The 14,579-nt window shown below is 46.7% G+C and overlaps 1 protein-coding gene across 1 annotated transcript in view; it reads left to right on the plus strand.

The window, feature by feature from the left end:
- SLC37A2 (solute carrier family 37 (glucose-6-phosphate transporter), member 2) overlaps nt 1–12,849 on the plus strand; it is a 43,091-nt gene extending 30,242 nt beyond the window's left edge. Inside the window, exons 2-18 of the mRNA XM_006867657.1 lie at nt 1,803–1,884; nt 2,581–2,674; nt 2,771–2,849; nt 4,716–4,851; nt 5,243–5,319; nt 6,175–6,341; nt 6,903–6,940; nt 7,241–7,393; nt 7,660–7,750; nt 10,378–10,440; nt 10,810–10,895; nt 11,372–11,420; nt 11,631–11,704; nt 11,981–12,059; nt 12,199–12,296; nt 12,537–12,601; nt 12,791–12,849. Of these exons, the coding sequence (XP_006867719.1) occupies nt 1,803–1,884; nt 2,581–2,674; nt 2,771–2,849; nt 4,716–4,851; nt 5,243–5,319; nt 6,175–6,341; nt 6,903–6,940; nt 7,241–7,393; nt 7,660–7,750; nt 10,378–10,440; nt 10,810–10,895; nt 11,372–11,420; nt 11,631–11,704; nt 11,981–12,059; nt 12,199–12,296; nt 12,537–12,601; nt 12,791–12,821 (1,462 nt within the window). The 3' untranslated portion in view covers nt 12,822–12,849. The remainder of the gene's footprint in view (nt 1–1,802; nt 1,885–2,580; nt 2,675–2,770; nt 2,850–4,715; nt 4,852–5,242; nt 5,320–6,174; nt 6,342–6,902; nt 6,941–7,240; nt 7,394–7,659; nt 7,751–10,377; nt 10,441–10,809; nt 10,896–11,371; nt 11,421–11,630; nt 11,705–11,980; nt 12,060–12,198; nt 12,297–12,536; nt 12,602–12,790) is intronic.
- The last annotated feature ends 1,730 nt before the right edge of the window (nt 12,850–14,579 follow it).

Genomic DNA, 14,579 nt, shown 5'->3' on the forward strand with positions numbered 1-14,579 from the left:
GTCCAGGATTGGACATTGTTTCGTTCTGCTGTGCATGGGGTCGCTATGAGTCGGTTCTGACTTGATGGCACCTGACAACAACAACAACAACATATCTGACAGTGTTTGTCTGTTATTCGTAAGGTTTTCAGTGACTAAATATTTGGAAGTAGTTCGTCACTCCTTCTTCCTAGTCTGTCTTCATCTGGAAGCTTGTCTAAAACCTGTCTACCATGGGTGACCCTGCTGGTATTTAAAATACTGGTGGCATAGCTTTCAGAATCACAGCAACTCACAAGCCACCCCAGTACGACAAACTGACAGACAAGTGGTGGAGGTCAGCTAGGTACCCTCTCCAAATTCTCAGGGAGTTCCTATTCAGATTTTGATGTCTTTGAACTAGGAGTGTGGAGTTATGTGCCAGTTGGTAGGACCCAGAAACCATTGCTGCCATCAAGCTTGCTGATTCTAGTCACTGTGTGAGGCATTTGGAGTAATGGCAGCTTCCCTGTTGAACTCAAATCTCCAGAAGACCTCTGAGGTTCACCTATACACCTTGTGGAACTAGTAGCCAGAGTTCAGGTCATACAGAAGCATGTATTCCAGGCTAAAGATGTGGAACTTCTTTCTTTATGAAATGGAGAGCCATTGAAAAATTTTAAACTAAGTTATGGGGGCATCATGTTGGCTTCATTCTTGTAAGAAAATTAACTGAGGAGCAACAGAGAAAATAGAGACAGAAAAAAAAAAAAAAAAAAAAAAAAAAAAAAAAAAAAAAAAAAAAAAAAAAAAACAGGCAGGAAGCTGCTCCTATGTCCAGGAGTGAAGTTTACCCTAAATTTAGGCTTTGGTAAAATTCACCTTTATTTCATATCTGAGCCTTGGCAGCAGATACCTAAAAGGAAAGAATGAGAATCTTGTGTCCTGTATCTTAGGTTCATGGGGTCTAAGAATGCTTTAAACCAAGGCCCTGAACTTTCCAAATGGCTGACCCTTTCTCCTGAACTGTGGATCCAAGCTGATGTCCATTTTCCACATGGCTTCTAGCTGCTGACTCTTGGCTAGTGCTCTGCTGAGGAAGCAAATAATGATTCAGGAGAAGGGGATGGGTTGGGGAAACTTTGAGTAGTACTGGGTTGCATTGTTCTTTCCATCAGAATGAGACATGGAATGAGGAGGAATGGGAGGTGAGATAGGCACATGTGATATGTGAGCCACAGATGGAAAGAATGATCTTTGTCTAGTGGAATGGATTTGACAGGGACCAGCAAGAGACCTTGGGCTTGGTTAGCAACTTCTCCCTCTGGGCTTGGTCAGCAGCTCTCCCTCTGTTGACTCATTTCTGACTGTTTGACCTCTGCCAAAACAGGTGCTATTTCTGCAATGTTCTAAGCTTAAACAGAGTATTGATCTCACTCTAAAGACAGATCCTTTTTCACTTCAGTCTTCTTCTTACCCTCCCTCTCCACTTCTGATTTAAAAAATTAATTTTAACACCTTGCACCCATTGTTGGCATGCTCTCTCTCACACACAGGCACCCCTACATTGATGAGGCCAAAGAAAAGTAGAGGTAATAGAAAGTAGCAAGGTTAGGAGAGGTATTCTCATGCAGGGCACTGGGGCCTCTGGGGTTAGGATCAAGGGGATAGGGCTCCTGAACATCCTGACCTCTGAGCATTTGTTCCCACGGTCTCTGTCTCAAGGGACTTGTCTGGAGGGAAGCCTAAAGGTAAAGATTTGTTGGTGCTGAGGTACTGGGGCTGCTAGCATGAGAAACTGGGTCTGCCTTCTTGTTAACTCAGATGTCCACCTTTTCCTGCAGGTTTCGAGGTTTCATCCTGCTACTTACTTTTCTCATTTATGCCTGTTACCACATGTCCAGGAAGCCCATCAGTGTTGTCAAGGTGAGATTGGGCTAGTGGCAAGGACAGATGCAGGAGATGCTGGGGCAGCAGAAACACCCTTTCGTAGAGTGGTCTGGAACTCAGACCTATAACCATCCTCATCTCTTCACCGCAGTTTCTGAGACTGCTCCTCTACCTTGGAAGACCCCACTTTGAGTAGTTATTGTCCCAGGAAAGGAGCTATAGTGACTCAGTGGGGTAAAAATTCTGTTCCTAACTGAAGTCAACACTTTGAACCCACCAGCCATACCACAGGTCTGCTTCCATAAAGATTTACAGGCTTGAAACTCTCTATGGGACATTTCTATTCTGTCCTATGGGGTCACGATGAGTCTGAATTGACTTGATGGTAGTGGGTTTCCCAGGAAGGTTTCCTTAGGAAAAAGGTTTTACCCAAACAGCAGTGTTGGTGGATATGGATAAGAGCAGGGGCCCTGGGCTATGTGGGCTCTCCTCATGGACTCCTGCTGCCCTTCACCATTGGGTTTGATATGGCCATTTTGTCTTGTGGTCAGTTCCTGCAGGAAGGGTACGCTAACAGGGAGCATAGAGCCTGCTGGAGGGGAGGTGGGTAGGGGTGAGGAGTCTGGGCAGGGGCCCTGGTGTGATTGGGTAGGAGGTTGCTTGCTCTTCTTGGGACTGTGGAGTTCTGACACTATAGATGACCCCTGTCTGTGCCTCCCATTCCCTATCCAGAGTCGTCTGCATCAGAACTGTTCTGACCTGATCAAGCCCATCAATGACTCTCATACTATCAATGATACCACGTGGTGCAGCTGGGCTCCATTTGGTAAGAACAGGGCAAGTTGGTCTTCCCTAATTCCTCTTTCCATTTCTCCAGAAAGGGCTTCTTGCCAGTGTTTTGTCTCTTACCTCTTGTTTTCAGACAAGAATAACTACAAGGAATTACTGGGGGCTGTGGACAATGCCTTCCTCGTTGCCTATGCTATTGGCATGTTTATCAGGTAATGATAGAAGCCAAGCTTGGGACCATCCCAGGGTCAGAACTACTGATCCTCTAACAAACCTGTGCAGCCAGGGGGTTGGGAACTGAAATGAAAAAGCTAATGGCGCCCTCAAATGGAAACAAGAGTAAGACTGATACACATACAATCAGCCCACAAAGATCTTCATTCCCATAGGATGGTCGCTGAGACTGCCCCTCAACATTGCATACCTCCACTTTCAGTAACTCTTTTTCTTGGATGCTCCTTTTGCATTTATTTACTGAATAGAAATGTTGGTGGATGTGGATAGAATATACTTTGTGCCAGGCTGGGATACCCTGAGGATGATCCCAGAAGCAGAGAGAACTAGGAAAACCCCATCTTGTCCTGTGCCCACCTTAGTGCAGCCAAAATGGTTTTTGCATAGGTAGCATGGTGCTCACTGTTAGGGTTCAAAGATGAGTAAGACAGGGTTCTGCCTCTCCTGGACTAATGGGGGTGACCTATAGATAATAAGCAGCTAACTGCAAAGTAGGATAATGGATCTTTGACAGGAACCTGTAGAGTGTTCTGAGAGCTCAGAGGTGGTCACTTAGTAGTCTACACTGGGACTAGGGAGAAGGGGCTAGTTCCTAGTGAAATGATAGTAGAAGAGAGAGTCTTTGAGTTAAGAAGAGGAGTTAAGTTTGGCAGGAGCAGATCGGGAACTAAGCAAAAGGAGTGATGGGAACAAAGTTATACAAATGTGAAGCAAAATCTGAGGAGGTTGTGGCAGAAGATGGGACTGAACAACAAGGCACTTGCAAAGGGTCTCATGTGCCATGCTATGGATGTGGGAAGCTATGGAAGGGTTTGACACAGAGCTGTTTTGTTCAGATTTACATTTAAGGTGGATCATTCTGAGGGTGAGGCTTAATACAGATTTGAGGAGGACAATACTAGAGGCCTGTCATACTAAGGAACAGTTAAGACTATAGCCCAGGTGAACCTGAGTTGGAACGGTGGTAATAGAGATGAGAGAGAGCCGACACACTGGAGAAATAAGTATTTAGGAAGTAGACTGGATGGGTCTTAGAGGTTAAATATGAGGATGGGAAGGAAAGGAGGAAGACTGAGGAAGCTCTCTGATTTCAGCAGCAATCGTCAGTGGGTAGAGCTGTCATTGACTCAAATAAATGACTCGAAAGAGGGGTTTGGTGGGGGAAGGGGGAGAAGGCACTCAAGGCTGGAGTGTTGAATTTAGAATGCTTTGGGGGCATACAAATAGATTTCCAGTAGGTACTTGGGTATGATCCTGAAGCTCTGGAGATGAGGACTGAAGACATAAAGTTAGAAGGGTGTTAAATATATTAGAAACAAACAAACAAGCCAGTTGCCATGAATCAATTTTTGACTCATAGCAACCCCATGTGTCTGAGTAGAACTGTGGTCCATAGGGTCTTCAATGACTAATTTTTCTAAAGTAGACTTTCCATCTGAATTTAATGTATGTTGTTGTTAAGTGTTGTTGAGTCAGCTCCGACTCATAGCGACCCTGTCTAGGGTTTCCTAGGAGTGACTGGTGGGTTTGAATGGCTGATCTTGTAGTTCCCAGTCCAGTGCTTAGTCTACAGTGCCAAACCAGGACTCAGAATTTAATACGTAGGTAGGGGTGGTGGTGATGTGCTGTGGAGTTGGTTTTGCCTCATAGCAACCCTGTATAGAGTTTCGAGGCTGTAAATCTTTATGGGAACAGAAAGCCTCATCTTTCTCCCATGGAACAGCTGGTAGTTTCGAACTGCTGACCTTGAGATAGGCAGCCTGAATCATAACCACTACACTACCAGAGTTCGTTGAGGATGGAGATATCAAAGAATAATTGCAAATCTACCTTTCTCTCTGCAGTGGGATTTTTGGGGAGCGGCTCCCCATCCGTTATTACCTGTCAGCCGGAATGCTGCTCAGTGGCCTTTTCACCTCACTCTTTGGCATGGGATATTTCTGGAACATCCACATGCTCTGGTACTTTGTGCTCATCCAGGTATGGATCTCATGTTCCAGCCTTTGTTCCAGTCACAGAAAAGGCCCCAGAGATTTAGTCCTACTCTCACCCACAGGTCATAGCAGATTTAAGATTTGAGCTCTTAGTTCTCTGTCACTACCCGGTCACTCCGCAAGTCTGAACTGGACAGCACTCTGAGGTCACTTTAGCTGCATGAGAGGCTTGGTCTCTGCTCTGAAGGATCTTGGGCTAGCTCATGACAATAGGGTGTGTGTGTGTATGTACATGAGGTAAGGGTGGGGAGTATAGTGTGTGGTGTGGAGGGTCCCTCAACACCAATATTTAACCTTCACAGTCCAGCAGGGGTCACAGCAAGGAGTTGGCAGTGTGGTCCAACCTTGCTCCTACCCTACTTCCTTTTTCCCTGCAGATTTGTAATGGACTTGTCCAGACCACAGGCTGGCCCTCTGTGGTGACCTGTGTGGGCAACTGGTTTGGGAAGGGAAGGTAAGTGTGAAACAAGATGAGTGGGAAGTGCCCAGGAGGGCTGGGGCTAGTCACAGCATCACTCCTGGCCCCTAATTTAACTTCAGGGTGAAAGACTAGAAAACTGCCTCCAGCTTGATGATGCTCACATGCCCAGGGGTAAACATTTAAGTGTTTAAAAACTGTGTTAATTTTCTCAGTGAGAAGGTTTTCATTTGGGTATTATATTTTCCCCTCATAACAAAGGGATTCCTATTTTGAATGAAGATAAAAAAAATAAAACCAGCAAAATTGTTTTATTTTCTTTGAACTGATTTTTGTGCAAAAAAAAAAAATAAAAAGTTGCTTTAGAGTAGAGTTGCTTAACCTTGACCCTACTGATATTTTGGCCAGATAATTCTTTTTTGTATTGTAGGATATTTAGCAGCATCTCTAGCATCTACCTATGAGATGTGAGGGCCACTCCTAGTTGTGACAGTCAAAAATGTTTCTAGATATTGCAAAGTTTCCCCTGGGGATGGGGCAGGAGTAGCAACATACCCTCTAGTTAAGGACTGTGGCTTTAGAGTAAGATCAGTGATCATAAGAGAGCAAGGGGTGAGGTGCCCCATGTCCTCAAGTATAATGGGTGCTTTCATTGGGAAGTCCTATGCGCTGCTTGCTGGAGAGGGGTAAGGAACAGATATGGGAAGATATGCGAAGCAGGACCCTAGGGCCTCTACTCACTGACTGTGCCTTTAGGGGCTTCAGTAGTCAGTCTTATGTGCCTCAGGGAAGCTGAAGGCAGCTTGGTTGAGGCAGTTGCTGTGAACTGTATTCATCTCCTCTTATTTTTCTGTCTTCTCTCCTTTTCTCTAATCCCTTCTTCCCCTCCAGGCGGGGGCTCATCATGGGCATCTGGAATTCCCATACATCTGTGGGCAACATCCTGGGCTCCCTGATTGCTGGCACCTGGGTGAATGAGCAGTGGGGCCTGTCCTTTGTTGTGCCTGGTGTCATTACTGCTGCCATGGGCATCTTCACATTCCTCTTCCTTATAGAATGTGAGTGTAGATTTGATTCCTGGATCTCTCCCTTTCCAAAGACCACAAAATTGAGCCTCTCATTTCTTCTCCCTCATTTCTGGGGAGTGTGTGGCTTTGAACAAACCACTTAACCTCTCTAAGCCTCAGTTTTCTTATTTGTAAAACTAGAATATCCCACCTTCATATAATTTTTATGGTTAAACTGAGATAATATAGTTATGCTCCCTGGACCATAGTCAGTGCTCAACAAGCATTGGTTAAATCTGAGAGGTGTGAAGGAACCGAAGGTACATCCTCATAGTACATAATCTCTTACATTTGGTGGGCAGCTGCTCTCGTCCACATTTTCTTAACAATTTTGTGAGTCAGCATGGCCAGATAGCATCCATTGTGTAGATAAGAAAACTGAGGCCCAAGATGTAGTGATGATAAAGCCTAGAAATCAGACATCCTGACCCTCTAGTTCCCAGCTTCTTCATGCTACGAAGTATACTGCCACACTAGGGACTGGTTGTCTGAACCAGAGGACAGGGTGAGGGTTCATTCTGCTGGAAAGCTTCTTACAAGGTTTGCTTTCAGACCCAGAAGATGTGGACTGTACCCCTCCTCAACACCATGTGAGTGTGAGCCCTCCTAACTGTACCCTACCCTCTTGCTCCATTCAGAGGTGGTGGTCCTAGAGAGAGATGGGGAATTGGGGGAGGGAGCTATGGTCCCACAGCTACTTTACAGGTCTAATATTAGGCCTTTGGGTTGACTGCCCTACAACCAATGGATCTGTAGGAGATCAGCCCAGTTCAGGAAGAGCACCACATACCACTTTCAGCTCAGCAGACCTACCTCTCTGCCATGGGTTACCCCTCCAGCTGGTGGGATGTAGACTTGCCCCACTACAGGAGGTCATTTCTTCTTCTCAGAGTGGTCCAGGAGAGGACCAGGACAACCCTGATGACCGTGTGAATGGACCCTACTCAGACAGGGAAAGTAGCCTGGAGACTGCTGCCAGATGTGCCAAAGAACCAAGTGCTAAGCCTGCTGCCATCAGCTTCATTGGGGCACTACGGATCCCGGTGAGAAGTGTGGAAACAGGCCAGAGAGAGAGAGTCTCCAGAGTCTTCTGTTGGACAACAATATAGGGACAGTAGGATGATTGTGGTTTTCAGGATTTCTTTATGGGAGATGTTCAGGATTTCTTTGTGGGAGTGGGTTATAGCTGGGGAAGGTACTTTGAGAGGCTTGCCTTGAAGGTGATGGGAATTGCTGGGTGGTGTTGAATCACCCCTGGGGCTACCACTAGACCAAGGAGATCTAAGACCTTTTTCATTTTGCTCTCCAGGGTGTGATAGAGTTCTCTTTGTGTCTGCTCTTCGCCAAGTTGGTCAGTTACACATTCCTTTACTGGCTGCCCCTCTACATCTTCAACGTAGGTAAATATGGGATGGTGTGGAGGTGGGAGAAAGGGGCTTTGCTGGTAGGCGAAACCACCATGGTGGTGCATGTGACCCCAGTATACGGGCAAGATTTCTGCTGAACATCTCCTGGGGCCAAAGGAGATTTTTAAAATGGGGACATAAGCCAGAATTCTCCCCTTCCATGTGGGAGACTTCAATTCCAAGACAGTGCACCTCATGCAGTTACCACCTGCCTGTCAGTGGAGACTGCTATGATGCCGAACAGGTTCCAACAGAACTTCCAGATTAAATACTTGAAGAAGGACTTGGTGATTTACTTCTGAAAATCAGCCATTGAAAACCCTATGGCTCACAACCATCCAATATGAAACCTGCAAAAAAATGGCACACTAAACCATCTCTCATATAGCACTCTCTACTCAGCTGGACTTGACAATTTATGGCAGTGGCTACAGTTGTGGGGTTTATTAGGAAGTTAGCAGGTTACAATTCAGGGTAAGAAATATTCAAGGCACAGTTCTTCTAATCAGGGCAGTCTCTCCTCTGCCATGTTCATTGGCCTGGCCTCTGCCCTGCTCCAGCAATGGAGCTGAACAATGCCCAAAGGAAACTCCACTTTGCTCTAAGTCTCATCCTGAGGGCACTCAGCTTTAGCTATGTGGGTCAGTAAACATAGTTCCCCAATTGAATGCTTGGAGGAGCCCCACTCTGCAAATGAGGCACTCATCTTTACTTGCTCTGTGGGCCAGGAAGTCCGCTACTTTGTCTTATGCTCTGACTCTTGGTTCTGCTGCTCCTTCTCTGCCATTCCTCCATTATCACAACGTTCTGTCTCTGGGTTGAGGATGCTCAATGCATAGGGACCTAGGGGTCCAAAGGACACCCTTCATTCCTAGCTCTTCTTCTTTTATGGTAGTGGGATCCCCCTTCCCACTTCTAAGACGGTTCATTTTATACCCACATTAGAGTTCTAAGTTTTTACAATTAACCCTGTTAACAATCACTCACAACTGAATCATATAATCCATCCTCATCTTTTTTTACCATCTCTTTCTCCCAGACCCATCCCGAAAAAAATAGTTTGGTGGAAGTTACAAAGATTATGGCTAGAAGAGGCATATGAGGTAGTTCACTGTACTGCACAACCCGTCATGGGGTTGGCATAGCGTTTCATTCTGTTGTACAAGGGGCTGACATGACAACAGCTAACAAGGACAACAGCTGCAAACTTTGTGCAACTACCCCCTGGGCCCTGATTCCAGCCACCTCCTCTCCTCTGGACATGAATGGGGATTGGGAACTGAGTGCTCAGTTATGCACTCTCCCTATCCTCTTCCCACCTCCTAGTTTAGGAGAAACACACCTCTAGGCTCGTGGGTCATTTTAGCATTAGGTGCTAGAAAAGCCTCTTTCAGGAGTCCCTTGAACTTTGAGATACTCCACTCCCTGTAACTCAGCGGTGGCACTGCTTTCTTCTCCGTAGGGGTTTCTGGGAACCTCAGGAGATTGGTACCTTTGTGCCTGGGTCTACTGAGCAGTCCTTCTATGCATTTCCTACCCCAGGACACACAGATGAGAGGTCACTCTTGTGGTTAAAAAGATGTTTAATGGAGTCCTGGTGTGGTGCTGTAAGATAAGCACGGGACTGCTAACCACAAGGTCAATGGTTCAAACTCATCAACCAATCATTGGAAACCCTATACAGGATCCCTGTGATTCAGAACTGACTTGCAGGCACTTAACAACTACTTGGTTTGTGTCTCTGGTCTAACCATAGATAGGACAACTTTACCAAGGAGTGATCCCTTCCCCACTGCTATCCCTGCAAGCCTCAAAGCTCTTCCAGGCCTATAGACTTCACATACAGGAATCAGGGAGAGACAGGCTGTCTGCCACACACTTTACTTGCTCTGTACAGAATACTGTGGTAATTAGTTATGACCACATCTGAAGCTATAACTTGATCCACAGCTGTATCTGAGGGGCCTCTCTCAAATTGTGGTAGTTTGCCAGGGTGTGTACCAGTCAATGTAACTTTGTTTTGTGACCTTGGTATTGACTTCAGAATATGAGTCAACTTTGGGGGCTGGGCTACAATTCCAGCTTCTGGACATTCCTTTTCTTACAACCAAGTCTTGGGACCTGAAATTCCTGTTTTTCTACAAGTCTCATTTCTGGCTGTCTTTATTGGCAGAGACCTAAAATGGATGCAAAGAACTCCCAGGGGTGAAAGGCTGCACCTAGGTCAGGATCAGAACAGAAGTGACTGATACAGGGCTCAGGGAATCGGGAGGTTAGTGGAAGTAGTTCTGCTCTCCAGGAAAGATGGCCCAGTGGGGCTGTGTTCTTAGGAACTAGATGCTGTGCTTCAGGAGGAAAGGCCAAGGTCATCCTGCAGTGGAGGATGACAGTACTGGGCAGTCAACCTTAAGGACTGGACTACAATTCCAGTTTCCGGAAAGGGGGCCAGGAAGGACTTTGATCTTAAACTATCATAGACTCACTGTATGACCCTGTGCCAACCACTTCACTGGTCTTCTTCTCCCTCTAAAAGGAGGGGTGGGACTGGATTAGCTTTGAAGGGCATCTTCTGATCAGATTTGCCGTGAGCTCCAGGTCTGACTGCAATCTGTTCTCTACAGCTCACTTTAATGCCAAGGATGCTGGGAACCTCTCTACGCTCTTTGATGTTGGTGGCATCATAGGTGAGGCTTTTCCTGCTCTACCAGCAGCAGCTGCATCCCTATCTGTTGTTGTGCATTGTAGAAAGAAGGGACAGGTCCAGTGAGACTTGTCTGGGCAGGTAGTATCAGGAAGAAAAGGGCTATTAGCTTTATTCTCAATTCTGCTCCTGCCCGGCTGAGTTGCCCTAAGAAAATGGACCCTATGTGTTAGTATTCCCATGGGTTGTAAGGGGAGGGCTGGGAAACAAGAAGTTGTGCTAGATCTTTATACTCAGGTCCAAGATGTTGCTGGGCAGGGCGATGGGGCTAAACTTTCAGAGCTCATTGAGTGGGAGGGCTGTGGCACCACCGGGCGTGGCAGCATTTGAATGGAGTGTGTGTTTCATCCAGGTGGCATCATGGCAGGGATCATCTCTGACTACACCAATGGCAGGGCCACCACCTGCTGCATCATGCTCATCTTGGCTGCTCCCATGGTGCGTATGTCTTTCAGGACAAAGTGTGTGTGCATGTGTGTGACTGAACAAAGTGTGTTTGCAGCTGGATGTAGACATACACACCTGTCTCCTTGAGTGTGTGCACATGTGTATGCACATCTAGGAGAAGGAAGGGCCAGCAGAAAGGCAGGTACCTGGGGAAGAGAGCCAGGCAAAGTTTTAGAAAGGGATGACTAATTAGCTTTGGTGGAGCAGAGAGAGACCAGTTGCTAAAGTTCTTTACCAAAAAACGAATAACAGATTGATGTTATACACAAGAGAAGATGTTTTGGGAAAAAGAAAAACAATAGATTACCACATTCTTGGGGCACTTAAAGAGCCCAAGTAGTTTTGGGTAAGAGAAAAAGGAGTAAGTTGGCCTCTGGGTGTCAGAGCAGAAGAAGGCTGTGCCACACTTCTGTCCACAGTCTCTGGCAGAGTTTGGTTGTGACTACCTATCCACTCCCTACTCTCAGATGTTCCTGTACAACCATATTGGCCAGAACGGGATGACTAGCTCCATTGGTAAGGCGATACCTTCAAGTTCTGTCAGGTCACAGGAAGGGCCTTCCTTGCCTCCATCCTTTGAGGGAGGTTGGGTTGGGGACACAGGGCTAGGGTTTAGAGGGATGCAAGAAGCAGAGGCTCTCAAGTCTGTTGCCTGGGAGTACTCTTCTGCTTTGAGAAGGAGGCTGGTGGTGGCCTCTCATGATCACTGGACTATCTCTGCTCTAGTCATGCTCATTGTCTGTGGAGCCCTGGTCAATGGCCCATATGCACTCATCACCACTGCAGTCTCGGCTGACTTGGTGAGCTGGGTCATCTCCCAGGGGTGGAATTGGGTGGAGGTCAGGGTGCTGTCTATTGGCCTATTTTCCTGGCATCGTTTCTCCTTTCCCTCTCTTGCCCTCATTCTCTACAAGGCAGCCTTCAAAAGCAAGATCCACAAAGTCCTTCAGAATCCACATCAGGACCCATCTTTCCCCTCAACCTCAGGCCTCAATGATCTCTTTTCCCTAACCTGCCCCTTTCCAGTCCCTGTCCAGTGCTGCTGCTCAGCCGGCCTTCTCCTTTGTTTCCCCCAGGGCACTCATCAGAGCCTGAAGGGCAACGCCAAGGCACTCTCCACTGTCTCGGCCATCATTGACGGCACTGGTTCCATAGGTCTGTGACCCTCACTCTTGGCTCCTAGCAGCTGAACCTGAGTCTTGAACTATGAAGACTCCTGGGCATATTGCCCTCCTATGGGCAGGGAGAGCTAGGGTCTTCATTTAATTCATTTCATGGGTTGTACTCCATACAGGTGCAGCCCTGGGGCCTCTGCTGGCTGGGCTTATTTCACCCACGGGCTGGAGTAATGTCTTCTACATGCTTATCTCAGCTGACGTCCTAGCCTGCTTGGTAAGAATACTAGGGAGTTAAAATCCTGTAGGTCCAAAGAATTGCTCATGGCAGTTCCATGACTAGGAGAGCAGCTGCCCTTTGCTCAGAATACCTTTCCTCCATGGGGGGACACCCTTCTAAATAAAACTGTATATCCACCCTTTTCTCAACTGCCAGTTGGTTGGTTCCCTAACATTGGAGCACTGTGTGCTGAATGCTAGTGTTACCTTCTCTGTTCTCGATGCTTCTTCTCCACAGCTCCTTTGTCGGTTGGTGTACAAAGAGATCTTGACATGGAAGGTGTCCCTGAGCAGTGACAGAGGGTGAGTCCCACCCCTCCCACCCTTACTTCCTATGGAAGTCACAACAAATGCTCAGCTTCCTTAACCCCATTCTGAGACTGGTTTCAGCCCAGATTGCAGGGAGCTGATGTACCTCTGGTTGTATTGTCTGGATAGCCCTCCCCCTGCTCACTTCCATCCCACTAACCTGTCCTCTATGTGTCTCCATAGCTCTAGTTTGGCCTTAACCCACCCGCGGTAGTATTTTCCTCAAGTCCCATGACTTTTGTGAGTATTTTCAAGTCCATAACTAATGGACTCCTTAGACTGGGGCCTGCATGCAAATCTTGTACCCTCTGATGTGATTTCTCCAACTTTCTTTTTCTTGGTGGTCAATTTCAATGACTCACACAACCTGAGCAGAGCATGGTGCTTGGGAAGTTTCCTAAGAGTCTGAGATACCACAGAGGTTGGCAGCCTCTCTCCATTAGGGCTTTGTCCTCCCAGGACAGAGGAGGAAGAGTAAATAGTCTCTCCTCTGAACTCAGACTCTGAGGTCAAGTAACTCCTGAAGTTCAGAAACTGAGGTAATCTTCCCTGTCTGTTTGTGGTATGCAGAAAAAGCAAATACTAATCAAAGTCTCTGAAACAAATTCTAATCAAATGTCAGTGCCCAGCCTGGTATGTTCTCTGCTCTGTGTCCACTGGTGGTGGGAGTATAAAAATGGCATGGATAGCTGATTGCTGAGGCAGGGGCTGTGTGCTGGAGCTGGTGGTCAGTAAACCCTCTTTCAGTGGCCTTTCTGCTCTCTTTCTAAGCAGGCACTTCTTGTTAATGAGGAAGTGGCCTGAGCAGCGGACCTGGGCTGGGTGGGTCAATGTGAGGAAGAACCTCTTAGGGTCATGGTGACCGACATACTATCTGGGAAGCACTTGCCTGTAAGGAAGGCATCATTCAGGCTCCCAAGAGAACATTTGAGAGGAGAAGGCATTAACAGTGGCTATCTGGCCTGCCCTGAGTGAGGGCAGGGGGCTGGAGTAGTGTGACTCTTCCTTCCACCTGTGCTCTGGGCCAAGGCTGAGGGGTCACTGGGAGGGGAAGAAGCAGTGAGGGGAAAGAAAAAATATTTAGGAAGAACAAATATTATGTGCTAGAATCAAGTCAGGCTTAGGATATATTTGCTTACCTTTAAGCAACCTTGAAAGATAGATATTTTTATTCTCACTTAGAGATGAGAGAACTGAGGCTCAGAAATCATGGAATATGCCTCAGGTCTTCAGCTAGTCATGGCAGAATCTAAGTTTGAGTCTACATGTGTGAATGCTATTGCTGTTCTTTATACCATCACTGCCCTAAACCATTTCTCCGAGGAAAGGCCACTGTGTGGGGAGTCATTGGCTAGAGTAGAAAGAGCACTGGGCTCGGAAGCAGACATCCCTGGATAATCCTGAACTGATCACTTTCTCCTACTGCAACTTGGGTATCTCCTCCAGTGCCTTGGAACCTCCACATCTGTAACATGAGGTTCAACACCAAAACCAAATCCACTGCCGTGTAGCTGATTTTGACTCATAGTGACCCTCTATTTTTTGTTTTTGGTGCTGAAGGATCAGCACTGGACTTCGAATCACAAGGTTGGCAGTTCAAATCCACCAGCTGCTCCTTGGAAACCCTATACAAGGTCTCTGAGAGTTAGAGTTGACTCGATGGTACTTAACAATATAGAGTTTCCGAGGCTGCAAATCTTTACAGGAACAGAAAACCTCATCTTTCTCCCTTAGATTTCCTCGTGGGTTTATAATGATGATCTTGTGGTTAGTAGTCCAGTGTTTTTCCTATAGCACTACCAGGGCTTCTTATCTCTAAGTTCCTGGCAAGGTTGAGCCGAAACTGAGGTGAGAAGGGATAAGTGATGTTGCTTTTACAGCTTTCAAAAATGGTCTAAACATCATAAGGTTAATGTTATTCTAGCTTGTTATTCTCTGCCAAAAAAAGTAAGGGATCCCCAATTATTGAGGA

Source organism: Chrysochloris asiatica, unplaced genomic scaffold, assembly GCF_000296735.1.
Source record: "Chrysochloris asiatica unplaced genomic scaffold, ChrAsi1.0 scaffold00107, whole genome shotgun sequence".
Taxonomy (NCBI): domain Eukaryota; kingdom Metazoa; phylum Chordata; class Mammalia; order Afrosoricida; family Chrysochloridae; genus Chrysochloris; species Chrysochloris asiatica.